At 39.9% G+C, this 13,986-nt stretch overlaps 1 protein-coding gene across 5 annotated transcripts in view; it reads left to right on the top strand.

Annotated features, from left to right (window-relative positions):
* The window catches only part of COL4A6 (collagen type IV alpha 6 chain), a 293,638-nt gene that overhangs the window by 238,706 nt on the left and 40,946 nt on the right, over positions 1-13,986 (top strand). For all 5 annotated transcript variants that reach the window (XM_015443981.4, XM_065537764.2, XM_005594329.5 and 2 more), the window contains 7 exons: positions 288-323; positions 3,748-3,810; positions 4,659-4,694; positions 4,874-4,915; positions 5,926-6,018; positions 7,343-7,396; positions 13,692-13,751. In XM_015443981.4, the coding sequence (XP_015299467.3) occupies positions 288-323; positions 3,748-3,810; positions 4,659-4,694; positions 4,874-4,915; positions 5,926-6,018; positions 7,343-7,396; positions 13,692-13,751 (384 nt within the window). The remainder of the gene's footprint in view (positions 1-287; positions 324-3,747; positions 3,811-4,658; positions 4,695-4,873; positions 4,916-5,925; positions 6,019-7,342; positions 7,397-13,691; positions 13,752-13,986) is intronic.

Here is a 13,986-nt window from a genome sequence, read left to right as displayed (position 1 = left end):
GTTCCTAGCACAGGTGAAAATTAATTAATCCAAGTAAAATGTGAAATCCTGTTCAGCCAAGGCTATAATATGTGTCTTCTACAGTCCAGATTTTCCTTACAGAAAAAAGTAAACAATCTAAACAGTCCAGTATGTCCAATTCATACATTATTTAAAACCCAAGACTTTGACAGAGGAGGCCCAAGGTTCAGAGATGTGTTTTTGTCCCTATGAATGTTAGGTTAATTATCTGAAATATTGCAGGCTTAATTTATTGAACTCTTCAGTGTCCTGCCTTTATTTCTCAGGGGGATCCTGGGCTGCCTGGACTGGATGGAATCACTGTAAGTTATTATTTATGTGTTGAGCTCTCAGTGTTGACTATCACTAATGGTGCATTTTAATTCTCCTCTATGATGTTCTAAGGTCTTCATAGACCTCCAGGAAAATCTAGACAGTTGAAATAGAATGGGTCACAGGCATTTTCCAAATGAGAAAGCACTGAGAGGATGAATTGTACACTGTCAAGTTGCATGACAAGCAGGCTTTCAGACTTTAGGCCAGAGACTTATGTATTCACTGGGATGTACCTTCCCCTAGTATTTTGCCTTTCATTCAGGAAGCATTTACTAAATGTTTTCTGTGTGTCGAGTGCTGTGGGTAAATCAAAAGAAGTAGAGCACATTGCTTTAAAAGGTATTCTACACAGAAATTCCTTCTAGGGACTCTTGATAATAGTGAGTCTGTGTAAGGCTGTGAGTTATGTTAATAAGAGCTTTATTTTTCTTTAAGATTCCACATTGCCATCACTTTTTTTTTAAACAACTTAAGAAAAAAAATGCTTCTTTCCTTCTTTTTTCTTTCCCTTTCCTGTATTCACTGTTTCTTTCTTCAGTCCTCTCTTTTTTCAGTCCTCAACTGATATTGAGCACCTAACTATTAGCAAAGTGCTATGAGTAATCTCTGAGACAATGTAGACACAGTCCCTGCCCCCAAGGGTAGGAAAAACTAGTAGGAATGTGGCATAAGAATTCCACAGCAACTTAGAGGAAGAGATGCCATTCACTTAAGGATATGTCATGTGAGTCTTTATGTCTAAGAGACAGAAGGTAGCTTGTGAGAAGTGTGAATGGTGTTTAGCTGGCAGTGGAAGGAGACTTTCTAAATAGAGAGTTACAGAGTTTCGTGGGAAAAAAGTAGGCAAAAAAAAATGGGATGTGTGCAAGCACACACAAAAACAGAGATGAATAAGGACCAAGGCCATACATATTCCCTAGGGCAAAACAATTGGCTTACACAGTGTATTCATTACATTTACAGAACAACCTCCACTGTACTTGCTTCATAGCTTCTCTTAGGTACTTGTTTTCCTGTCCACAAAGGTGCAATGTTTGTCCACATACACAGGCATGATATACAAACTGCTTCAATTTGGGGAGAGGGCGTTTGGTGGCTGAATAAGGTATTTGTGATCAGCAAGGTGATCACAGATGGCTAGTTATTTTCAAAACAATGTTCAGACTGTCATTTATTTCTGGAGGCCCTTTGAACTCCTCCTTTCTCTTCCTCCTGTCTGAGTTCCAACCTCTGTTACCCTCTCCACCCCTTATCCAGGCCCATGTCAACTTATTCCTGCTCCACCATTGGAAATGGACCCTTGCATTTCACCAGATCATTTTTCTCTTGCGATTTCACTGTCTTATGTTTAACATTGTTGTTATTTGATCCAAAAATTTTCTAAGTTCCCTTATGATTTTTTCTTTGACCCATGGAATATTTAAAAGTGTGTTGCTTCATGTCCAAATATTTAGTAGCTTTCCAGATATCTTTCTATTATTGATTTCTAGTTTTATTTTATTGCAATTAGAGTGAACACTTTGTGTTATTTAAGTTCTTTTAAATTTGTCAAGGTTTGTTTTATGGTCCAGCATATGGTCTATCTTGGTGAATGTTCCATATGCTCTTGAACAGAATATGTATTCAGCTGTTGTTGGGTATAATGATCTTAAAATTATCCATCAGGTCAAGGTAATGGATAATATTGTTTGGATCTTTTATGTCCTGACTGATATTTTTGTCTAGTGTTTCTGTTCATTATGGAAGGAGGGATGTTAAGATGTCCAACTGTAACTGCAGATTTGACTGTTTCTACTTGAAGTTCTGTTAGTTTTTGCTTCATGTATTTTGAAGCTCTGCTATTATGTGCATAGGCATCTAAGATTGTTATGTCTTCTTGATAAATTGACTAATTTTATCATTTTGAAACATGCTTCTTTATCTCTGGTAATATTATTTGTCTCAAAGCCTACTTTACCTGATATTAATATAACTCTTTTGCTTTTTTAAAAAAGTGTTTGTTTTATTATAACATTCTAATAGGAAAAATTTCAAATATACAGCAAAGAAGAGTGAATTTTGCAATGAACATGCATACCATTAATATTTTACTATACATCATCCCTTGGTATCCATGGGAGATTGGATTCAGGACCTCTCGTGGATACCCAAATCCATGAATGCACAAATCCCTTATATAAAATGGTGTCATGTTTGCCTATAACCTATACACATCCTCCCCTATACTTTTAATCATCTCTAAATCACTTATAATACCTAATACAATGTAAATGGTATATAAAAAGTTGTTATACTGTATTGTTTAGGGAATTGTGACAAAAAAGAGTTTGCATGTGTTCCATACAGATGCAACCATCCTTTTTTAAAAAAAAAAAAATATTTTCAATCAATAGTTGGTTGAATCCACAGATGTGGAACCCACAGATACAGAGGGCCAACTGTACTTGCTTTATCCTTCTATCCATCTATCCATCCCTCTATCTGTCCATCAATCCATCCTATTTTTTAATTTTTATTTTAAGTTCACAGGACATGTAGGTTTGTTACATAGGTAAACGTGTGCCATGGTGGTTTGCTGAACCTATCAACCTGTCACCTAGGTTTTAATGCCAGCATGCATTAGCTATTTTTCCTGATGCTGTCCCTCCCCCTACCCCACCCCCCGACAGGCCTCAGTGTGTGTTGTTCCCCTCCCTGTGTCCATGAGTTCTCATTGTTCAGCTCCCACTTATAAATGAGAACATGTGGTGTTTAATCCATCCTATTTTTAATGAATTTCAAAGTAAATGGTAGACAAGAGTTCACTTACTCCTAAATCCTATAGCATGCCTATCTTTAATTAGACTTCAATATTTGTTTGCAGTTTTTTCTCTTTATACAAAATTTACATACAGTGAAACACATAAATCTTAGGTGCATGTTTGCTGAGTTTTGACAAATGCATACTTGTATGCAATCCAAACCTCTATTCAGGTATAGAAAATTACTATCAACTCAGAAAGTTCCCTCCTGCTCATTCTCTGTCAATCTCTGTCCCAATTCACTCCAAAGGCAACCACAATCCTGATTTTTCTCTATTATGCCAGTCCTAGAACTTCAGGTAAAGGGAATAATATAACCTCTAGCCTTTTGGGTCTGGCTTCTTTCACTTAACACAGTGATTTTGAGATTCATCCACATTGTTTCATATATCAGTAATTTGCTACTTTTTATTGTAGGCATTTATTCCACTGTTTGAATCTATCAGAGTTTATCCTTGTATCATTGGACAACTGGAACATTTCCAATTTTTGACTATTATGAATAAAGTTGCTATGAACATTCTTGTACAGTTCTCGTGGACATACATATTTTCCTTTTTCTTGGAAAACTGCCTTGCTTTTTGAACTTGGTAAAAACTTGCCTCTCTAGGGCCCACAAGGAGCACCCGGATCTCCTGGAGCTGTAGGACCTGCAGGACCACCAGGATTACAAGTAAGATCAATTTAAGCTTAGTGTGTGATCACAGTATTCACATGACTGTTTTCCCTATCATACTATGGATTCAATGTAAGCCTGTGTAATTTAGTTCCTCCTGGTGATCAAGGGCAACCTCTATTCTTGGAGGGTTAAAGTAAAGCGTGCTCTTGCCAGGAGCTATTGGAGTTATTTATCAGAGTCTCTCTGACCATCCAATCTGTGTTTCTAAAGCCTCCCACCGTAGCTCAACCCGAAGTATAGCCCAGGGATGGCAGATCCCTGACACATTTATTGCCACCTTCCATTTCCTCACTCATGACAAATATTGCAATTAATCATACTACCATCACTATCACCCACCCTGAACACTGAAGAAGCTTCAGATTCCTTCCTAACACTGCATCTTGGGCAGCTCTACCTACCTACCTACCTATTTTTCTGACACAAAACCTGTTTATCATCACTGGTAGAGGAAGAGCATAGCCAGTCATCTATGTGGTTCTAGGAAAGCTGTGTCCCCAGATTGTTCTCTCCCCCAGATTGTTCTCTCCAGTGCAAGAAATCCCACTACTCAGTACTTTGGCTTAGTTTCACCAAAGGTCATCATTTTAAAATTTCTGGCCTGTTGGGAGGAATGACACATGAAGTCTTCACTACCTTAGCATTAATGGGATTACCAGGTCAATTTGGGGGATTTCAAAGTAGATAACAGAGAACCACAGGAAAGACAGTTATAATCTACTATGCCAAAGCAGGAAAGAGGACTAAGTTACTGGGGAGTGGCTCTCAACAATTCTTTTGACAGAAACTAACAAGTGCTAACTCTTTTCTTTCTTATTTTTCTGATTTTTAAAAAAATCTAGGGTCCTCCAGGGCCTCCTGGTCCTCCTGGTCCTGATGTAAGTATACTTTGTCTTGGGGAATTTTGCTTCCTACTCCTAAGTACTCTGGATTTCCCAGAGAGATACTGGTTTGGTTAACCCTACTTTCTGGTAAAAAAGATTGCATTCCAATTTAAGTTCCCAGAGCTTATTTAGTAATTGATTTTGTTTTTCCTCCCTGTATCCCTATTCCCTAGGGGAATATGGGGCTAGGTTTTCAAGGAGAGAAAGGAGTCAAGGTAAATAGCTTTTAAAAAATACAATCTGCATTCCATATGCTGCAAGAAATGTGTCTGATTACACACATGTGCCTGCTTGTGTAAGAGGATTTGTTTTTTCGCCTTGGGAAATGAGCATTTAGATCCTCTGGTGGGATCTCTTGAGGGCTGCATGTATACATGCCACACATGGGCTATTGTGGTCCTTTTCCCTTCAAGATATTGTTATTCCCCTGCTTCCTACCTGTGAAAGGTATATGTCTTACAAACATATTCCCTTGAAATAGATTCTTTCTCTTCCTTCCATCTGGGTCTTTCCTTGGTGTTTTGTGTATTCTGTTGCCTTCTCTTTCCTTGTCTCTGATTCCCCTCTTCTCTCTACCCTTTCTCCTCCTCACCGTCCTCCACTTCCTCCTCCTTTTCCTTTTCGTCCTTCTCTCTCTCTCTGTCTCTCTCTCCTCTATCTCTCTTCTTTAACTTCTCTTTCACCATTCTCTTTTATTTCCCTCCTTCTCTCATTTCTCTCTTTACAAATTGCATTGTGATTTCAGAGCCTCAAGCGAGGCTGAGAACTTGCCATTCCCACCCTTCTCTCACAATTGTACTGCTTTCTGAAGGAACAACTCTTGCCTCCAATGTTCTAACGTGGACGTCATTGCCTCTGCTTGTGCTCTTCGCAAGGATTAGAACACTTAGAGTCGGGTCATTGTTGCCAAGAGGTAGTCATTCACCTTGTTCTGATTCCTTTTTTACTCTCTTCTAAACATCCTTTCATACCAACCATGAACTTAAAGTTTCCTTCTATCCATCTTGCTCTTCCCTCTGCAGTGCTGGTATGAAATTCATTGGTCAGGCTTATAATTCTTCTCACCCTTTGGCAATGAGAGTTTTGTTTCCTCATTGGCATGAGGGTGAAGAGGCCAAAGTAAGAGACAGTTTATTTGTGAGTTACATCCAGAGGACAACCCCTCCCTCTAGAAAAATGGTCGGTGTAATTTTCACTTTGCTTAATGTTCCATTTGATCTTACAGGGGGATGTTGGCCTCCCTGGCCCAGCAGGACCTCCACCATCTACTGGAGAGCTGGAATTCATGGGATTCCCCAAAGGGAAGAAAGGATCCAAGGTAGTGAACATTTGAGAATAGGAAAAATTAATAAACTTTTTCCTATAATTATAAGAACTTTAATAACCAGACAATACTGGAAGAATAGAGGGTTCTGGGTAATGGATTTTTGTTTAGAAGTGAGAGTAAAAAGGCTTCTTTGTTTTGACCCTTATGAAAAGCTTTCTTAAAAGACGGAGTATGTTTCTTGGTGTGTAGGTAGGAGTGTACCTGGACATCTGAGTATTCATTTAAGCGCTATTTTCTCTGTTTTAGTGTTGCAGATTCAATTTTTGATATACTGAATAACTTAAACATTAAATAGTTGTGTTTTTCCTCCTAACTCCCAACCCTCTCAATACTTATGGTGTCCCCAAAGTACTGTGACAGAACACATAGGGTATGAATGGTTGCTCTTAAATTATCTTTTTAAAGAAGTTATTTGCTCTTAAAACTTGACCCTGAAAATAGGATATACTGTCACCAAGTGGTGACAAGAGATGCCCTAATTTACCTGATTTGAACTACCAAGGCTTACGCTATAGACTTGTTTAACTGAAATATTTTATGATCTGTATTTTTATGTGAGTCACTGTATACTACCTACATGGTTGTAATTGAATGGTTGTGTACTGTTAAGGTGTGCAGAGATCTTCCAGTAACTTGCATTTCCTGCCAGGGTTCCTTTAAGCTTTGTGATTCTGTTCCCATGGCCAAGGGGCCTAGGCAGGGAAATGTGTTTAGTCTCCTTTCTTTAAATTTGTCTTTGTGGAAGCAACAACTCCAAGCCCCTCCAGGTTTATAGGAACTAGTTGTTGATTTGGGAATGGTCTGGCAGCATGAAAGAGATTGTCTGCTTCCTCAATCATTCCCAAAACTTAAGGAGCTTTTCCATGGCACGTATAGATAAATTCACATATCAAAGAATGACAGATCAAATTGTTATGTGTCTCTATCCAAATTGTAATCGTTACCCTTTTCCCAAGACTATGGATTTCTCTGCTGCCTATAATTTTCTATAGGAAATTGTACTGAATAGCTTCTTCCACTAGAAAGAAAACAGACAATCATCCTTTCTGTCTCCCAATTAGCCTCAGTATTTGACATTCTGTTTTAGACAGTTATGGTCCATAATCCTTCTCCCGCAGCAAAGAGCTCCATGAACTAAGACATCCTGGTACAGCTACTAGTTAGGGAGCCTGGGGAATCTGCACCACTCTCTGCTGCCCTAATCTTGATACCTCATTGGTTCCCCACTCCTCAGTCCAAGTACTTGCAGAGAGCCATCCTCCTGTGTGTTCGCTGCTTCCTGATGCTACTTACTAACCTTTGGCTGATTTTCCAGGGTGAACCAGGGCCTAAGGGTTTTCCAGGCATAAGTGGCCCTCCAGGCTTCCCGGTAAGTCTCTCTATTTGATCAACATATATTCAAGGGTCTGATTGGACAAAAGCTGTAGCAATAGAAGGCTAACAGAAAGACCTCTTCCCATGGATATTGTAGAGAATGCCACCATCTTTATTATTAGAAGGCATTTAAGGAGATGTTCTTGTTTCTTAAACACATGGAGACGTAAGCATGGTTCTCCATGAGGCTGTGTAACTTAGAGGTTATTAGCTCAAGCTCTATAGTTAAAACAGACCTAGGCCTGACTTCTGATTTTGCCAGTTTCTAACTATGTGAACCTGGACAAGTTTCTTAACTTTTCTGAGCCTCAGTTTCCTAACCTACAAAAAAGGGGAGAATGTTAGGGTGGTTATGAGGATTAAATGAGATAATATGCATGAAAAGGGCTTACTACATGTCTAGCACTTACTATTCAGTTAATGGTTGCTAATCTTAGTAATCCTACCTTCACTTTCATATCTGCCTTTCTAGCTTAGATTCTTACACTCATCAGTTACCTTTAGAGGGTCCCTATGTGCCAGGCATTCTGCTGGACTTGGAGGTTACAACGGTAACTAAGTAAAAGTCCCTGTCCTTGAGATTACATTCTAATGGAGGAGTGAGGGAAAAAACAAACAAGAAACCAGCAAACAGATAAATCTATAACAAGTTCATATACTGGCGATATATAAAAGATGAAAGAAGGGTAAAGTGATGAAGTGTGGATGGGGAACAGGGTGGTCTACTTGGGACAGAGCAGTCAAGAAGGGCCTTTCTGAGGAAGTGATGTATGAGGTAAGGCCTGCATATTATGAGGGAGCACGTCTTGTGAAGATCAGAAAGAAGGTTTAAGGCTGAGGGAACCGTAAGTGCGAAGACCTTGAGGTTAAGAAAGCCTCAGTACTTTTGAGGAACAGTAAGAAGGTGAGTAAGTGGAACAGAGTAAGCAAGGCCAATAATTCCAGACAGAGAAGTCAGAACCAGATCTTCGCTACCTTCATAGGTCAATGCAGTTTTTTATTTTTAATGTAATGGGAAGCCATTCAAAGGCTCTGACTTGTATTTTTAAGATCACTGTGGCTGTGGGAGGAAGGGGAGAGGAAATGGGAAGGGTGGAAGAGCAAACACAGAGGGTATGGCAGTAGTCCAGGCAAGAGATAGTGGTGGTGACTTGGACTATAGTGACAGCAATGGACTTGGAAATAAGTGGATAGATTCAAAATGTAAAAATGTTCAAACTTGTTATTAGGGAACATTTCAAACATTTACAAAAGCAGAGAGAATGTCATAATGATCCCTCGTGTACCCATCACAGAGTTTCAATAATTAGCAACTTATGGCCAATCCAAAGCAAATAATAGACATATCATTTCATCACAAATACCTCTGAATATTTAAAAGGTAAGGGCTTTTTAAGACATAGTGACAGTATCATCATCAGTAATTTGTGATCAGTGATTAATATCAGTTAACAAGGCAGAATTCAAATTTTTGATTGTCTTATAGGTATATATATTTTTTTATAGTTGCCTTGTTTGAATGAAAAGCCAGACAAGAACAATGCATTACATTTGTTTAATGTGTCTTTTAAATCACAAGATATGTTTTGAAAGAGCTGACAAGATTTTCATGGATTGGGAATAGAGATCAGGTGGAAAATAGATGAATCAAAGATGACTAGGCCTGCCTGTCCTTGCTGGGCCAATGGGGATAGATGATTCCATTCCCTCCCTACAGTACTTTGAAATAGTTTGGGTCTCTCTGGGTGGCCAGAAAGCAGAGCCAGTGGAGCCAGTGGCACAGGTTCCTTCCATGATGATTCTTATTACTCCATAGAAATAAAGGGGGCATGGAGAATCATCTGTTCAATGCACTTGATTTTAATCACCTCTGTATCTAATGAACCGGAAAGGAAGAGAACCCTAGTGTTGGAGACAGAACACCCAAACTTTAGACCCAGCCCCTGCTCTGGGACTTTGGCAAGTCACTGAACCTCTCTTTATATCTGTAATTTGACAATGGTCATATTTATATTTTTTATTGGTAGAAAATATTTCTACATATTTATAGGGTGCGTGTGATATTTTGTTACATGCACAGACTGTGTAATGGTGAAGTCAGGGTATTTAGGATATCCATGACCACAACATTTATCATTTCTATGTGTTGGGGACATTTTAAATCTCTCTTCTGGCTACTTTGAAATATACAGTACATTGTTGTTAACTATAGTCCCCCTACTCCACTATCGAACACTAGAACTTATTCATTCTGTCTAACTGTATGTTTGCACTCATTAACCAACCTCTCTCCATCTCTCCCCCCACCCCACTCTCACACCCTTCCCAGCCTCTGCTATCATTCATTTTACTTTCTACCTCCATGAGATAAACTTTTTTAGTTTCCACATATGAGTGAGAACATGCATATATCTACTCTTTTAAGACACAACTAATAATGTATGCAAAGTTTCTTTAAAAAATATAAGGCTGTCCTGTTCAATAAGATAACCACCAGCCATGTGTGGCTACTGAGCCCTTGAAATGTGGCTGATCTGAAATCAGATGTACTGTAAGTGTAAATTACACACCAGATCTCAAAAACAGAGTATGAAAAGAAATCTAGAATATCTCAATAAGATTTTTTACTTTGATGTTAAAATGACAATATTTATTATATATTTGTTTAAGTAAAATATATCATTTAAATGAATCTCTGTTTACTTTGCTTTTTTAATGTGGCTACTAGGAAAATGAAAATAACATAGTAGGTCACATTATATTTCTATTGGACAGTACAGATATAAAGTACTTTGCAAGTGAGTTTGGGAATAAGGTTTTCATCTTCTTTGTAGAGCATTTCACATAGATTCCAGCCACCTGGCATTGTCCCTGTGAGGTAAGCAAGCTGAGCCAGGCTTATCTCCCTTATACTGATGAGGAAACTACAGCCTCAACGGGTGAAGAGATTTGTCCAGAATCACGCAGCTAGTTATTAGCAGAGCTGAGATTGAAATTCAGCTTTCTTGAATTCTAGCCAATTTGATGGCTTTTTCCCCATACCATACTGCCCCCTACAGTCCAGTTTGTTCTAATCCCAGGCGTGGTGGGTGTTTTGTCTCTAAATCTCTACAAAGGATTTTATGATCTCCTCCGGTGTTATTGGCTTCACTGGCTCACACTGCCTCCCTCCCCTTCCCTTCCACATCCGAACCCAGAGTATTTCCCCTGCTGCAATTTCAACCCATTCCCTTTAGTCCTGTAAAAGAAAGAGACTGACGACAATGCAGGATGATAAATTGCAGTACCATTTCAAGCTCAGTATTTCCAGTGTTTCAGAGTGTGGGCTGAAAAATAGAAACCCCAGTTGATTGTAAAGACATCAAAGCTGGAAAATAACCCCTTTACATAGAACAGCATGTTTTCATAGGGTGGGAATTAAGAAACCAGAATTCTCAGCCCACTTTGGCACAGATTCAAAGTGTGACCTTGGCCAAATCAGGTAACTCCTTCACAGTCCTAATATCTCTATCTGTTTAATGGGAACATTCATAGGTAATTTATATGAATGCCTTATGACAGAAAAGTTATGAGGAGAAATGTGGTAATGTATTTGTGATACTCTGGACCTTTCAGAGGAAATGTGCTTCTCAAATCCAAAGCCTTCACATCAGCTTTCAATTATCCACACTTACTGAGAAACAAGGCAGCACTGAAGACAGAAATCTCTATGGAATCCAAAATGTTCCTTTTAACTATTTGTTTTCTTCCTATATGAGTCCAAATCTTTGTAAGAGACGAAATGCCCAACCTGAGAGATTTGCCCCCTCACCTTCTTTCTCTTGGCCCCTCTGCAGTGACCAAACATCCCTGATTTTCTGGCTCAGTCCTCACCTCACACATTTTATCCCATTGTCTCGAGCAACACGCTCACACTTGTAGGCCACAGGCCTTTCCATGGAGGTCGTCAGAGAGAATTGTATATCCATGTGCCCTCTGTCCAAGGGACTAGCAAACACAGGGGAAGGCAAAAATGGAACAGATGAGGGGAGGGATAAGAGAAGAAACTGGCAAATCCTGAGGTAACTATTGAGTAGGAGTAACTACTAGGTAGGTGGGGTTCTTCAATTGAGCCTCCTCAGAACTGAAAAGTATCAGGAATCCGGAGCCCAGGAGAGCAGGCCTGGAAACAGTTAAGCTAGCTCCAGTGAGGCTTTCCAGGCCATGGGTAAGTAGGAGTGTGGGAGCAGCATTTGCAAGATTACTCATGAGGAGGACTGACTGTGACGGGGCCAGTCCCAGGGCATCTTGCTAGAACAGCTTGTTCGGCAGCGTCCCTGTACAGTGCCTCCCTATTCTTGGAGACAAGTTGAACCTACAGCACAGCCAGTGTCTTGCCAAGCTATTTATCTTTTGTTGGCTCTAACCCCCACATACAAATTTGTCTTTGTTTTCCTTTTTACATTTTTTAAACATACTTATTTTTGTTCACACTATAGCACAAGCTCTCAGGCCCTCTGAGAAAGTAAGACTCTTCTGCTTTCTGGAGAAGTAGTACAAGGCCCCCTTATATTTATAACTGAGGGCAAGACAGATGGGGGCACAAGATGGTTCCTGAACATTCTTTTCTTCACCCTTTGCAACAGTTTTGTTCTCTAGGTCATTATTCCATTCAGTTCAACAAGTATTTACTGGACCACCTTGTATGTGTTCAGACTGTAGTAATGGGCCTTGGAGAAAGATAAAAGAGAGTGTAATATAGGCCTCATGCTTACAAAACTTTCATATGCAACCAATCTTTGCACTTTAAGAGTTTGGGGCAGCACGGGCCGCCACAGATTTCATGGACAGGTGAGAGAAGGCTTCTTGAAGTGTTTGACCTCAGAAGCCGACAGACATTCCACCAAGTCGCAGCATGCCTTGGTTTGATGCAGAAAAACTAATATTTTAAATAAGTTTGCATTCAGTTTAACCCACGAGCCTTTCACATTAGAAGTTTAATGTAGCATGAAGGCTGAGCTATTTGATGCACAGTTATATAAATGCAGAAAAGAGAACAGGTAAGTACGGGACCAAAGCCTGCTTTGAATTGGATCCTACACACACACACACTCTCCTCCCAATAAAAAGACAATGAAAACAACCCACATTAAAAAAACAAAAACATGACTAGCCAAAAGGAAACAAAAATGAAAAACCCTGAGCCCAGAAAGCCAAGGGGTGCTCAACCAGCTTTCAGTACTCATGGGAGCGCACTGAGTATGTATGTAAAAGGAAGAAAAAGCTACAAATGGGATTTGAGCAGGTGAGCCAGGTCACATTAAAGGGACAACAGATGTTCCACAACATTTAGTGTCTTTCCTTCATTGCCTCCTTTACTTTCACAATAAGCCAAAATGTTGTTTGCTAAATCTGTGCTCCAAAAAGTACAATTTTGAACAACAGCGCAGTGGCCTCATTTAAGTTTTCTGTGAAAAACTTTGTCCACTTTAGTAATGAACTCTTCTGTATCTTGGGGGCCCAGACATTTGCCTTGGACCCAGAGGGGAGGAAGTTCTTTCTTACTCACTCTGCTTCTTGGAGTTCCTGCTTTTCCCTAGAGAATCTCCAAGTCATATTCATGGCTACAAATCCTCACCTCCGATGAGCAGGGCAAGAGGGATTGGAGACCATCTCACAGTCCCCTTTGGACTATCTCTAGGGCCAGGCAAGAGCCCTATAGTCCCAGTACAGGAGCTGTAGGGTTTCAGACCATGCCTAGATAGAAATGCTTCTTCCCACTGAAAACAATGTTGTGCTCATTATGTCACCAAAGGGGAAAAGCTCTTGCTCTTCCCCCTAGTATCAACCCCCAAGAATTTGCATAATCCTCCATTTGTAGGTCAAATAATCAAGTTCCTAAATGATAGAAGGCAGCCTGTTCTAATGGAAAGGTTCCCGGAATGAAAAACACAAGATCTGGCTTTCTCATTCAATTTTAACTCATCCAGATATTGGTTTCCTCATCTGTAAAATCAGCAAGGTTAGATATTTAATCATTTCTATGCTGTTAGCCTATGATACTATAAATACATGGAACAGTGTTGTAGGTGGGGTGGGGGCATTACTTCTAGAACCAAAGGGGGACCTTGAATGAATGGTCCAATTCATATTCAGAACTTACGTGCTTCTCAGGCAGTGACAAGAGACAGCATGGTGAGCCTCCCTAAGGGGAGAATGGAGCTTAATTAAAATAGCCCCCTTGTTTGGATGAAGCCAGGAGACCAATGAGAAAACAAACATTATAACTTGTGGTTTCTTTTTTCATTTAGGGCCTTGGAACTACTGGAGAAAAGGGAGAAAAGGGAATCCCTGGTTTGCCAGGACCTAGGGTACGAACCTGGAATATTACTTGCCTGGATCTGTCAAGTCACCTTGTCCATTTTCTTTCCTGTTCGCTTCTTCATGTTTTGCAACTTAATTGCCACCTAAGCTTCTCGTTTCTGCTCAACCCAATGGCAGGTTCCTAAGACCTCCTTCTCTCTTAGCCCCATTCCCTTGATTGAATCACTCTCTTGGAAAGGAAAGAGGCACCCTCTACTCTAGGTGGTAGAGTACTCTAGGTGG

Source organism: Macaca fascicularis, chromosome X (assembly GCF_037993035.2).
Source record: "Macaca fascicularis isolate 582-1 chromosome X, T2T-MFA8v1.1".
Taxonomy (NCBI): Eukaryota; Metazoa; Chordata; class Mammalia; order Primates; family Cercopithecidae; genus Macaca; species Macaca fascicularis.
The sequence above is the reverse complement of the archived record's forward strand: the minus strand, read 5'-3'. Positions and strand labels throughout refer to the sequence as shown.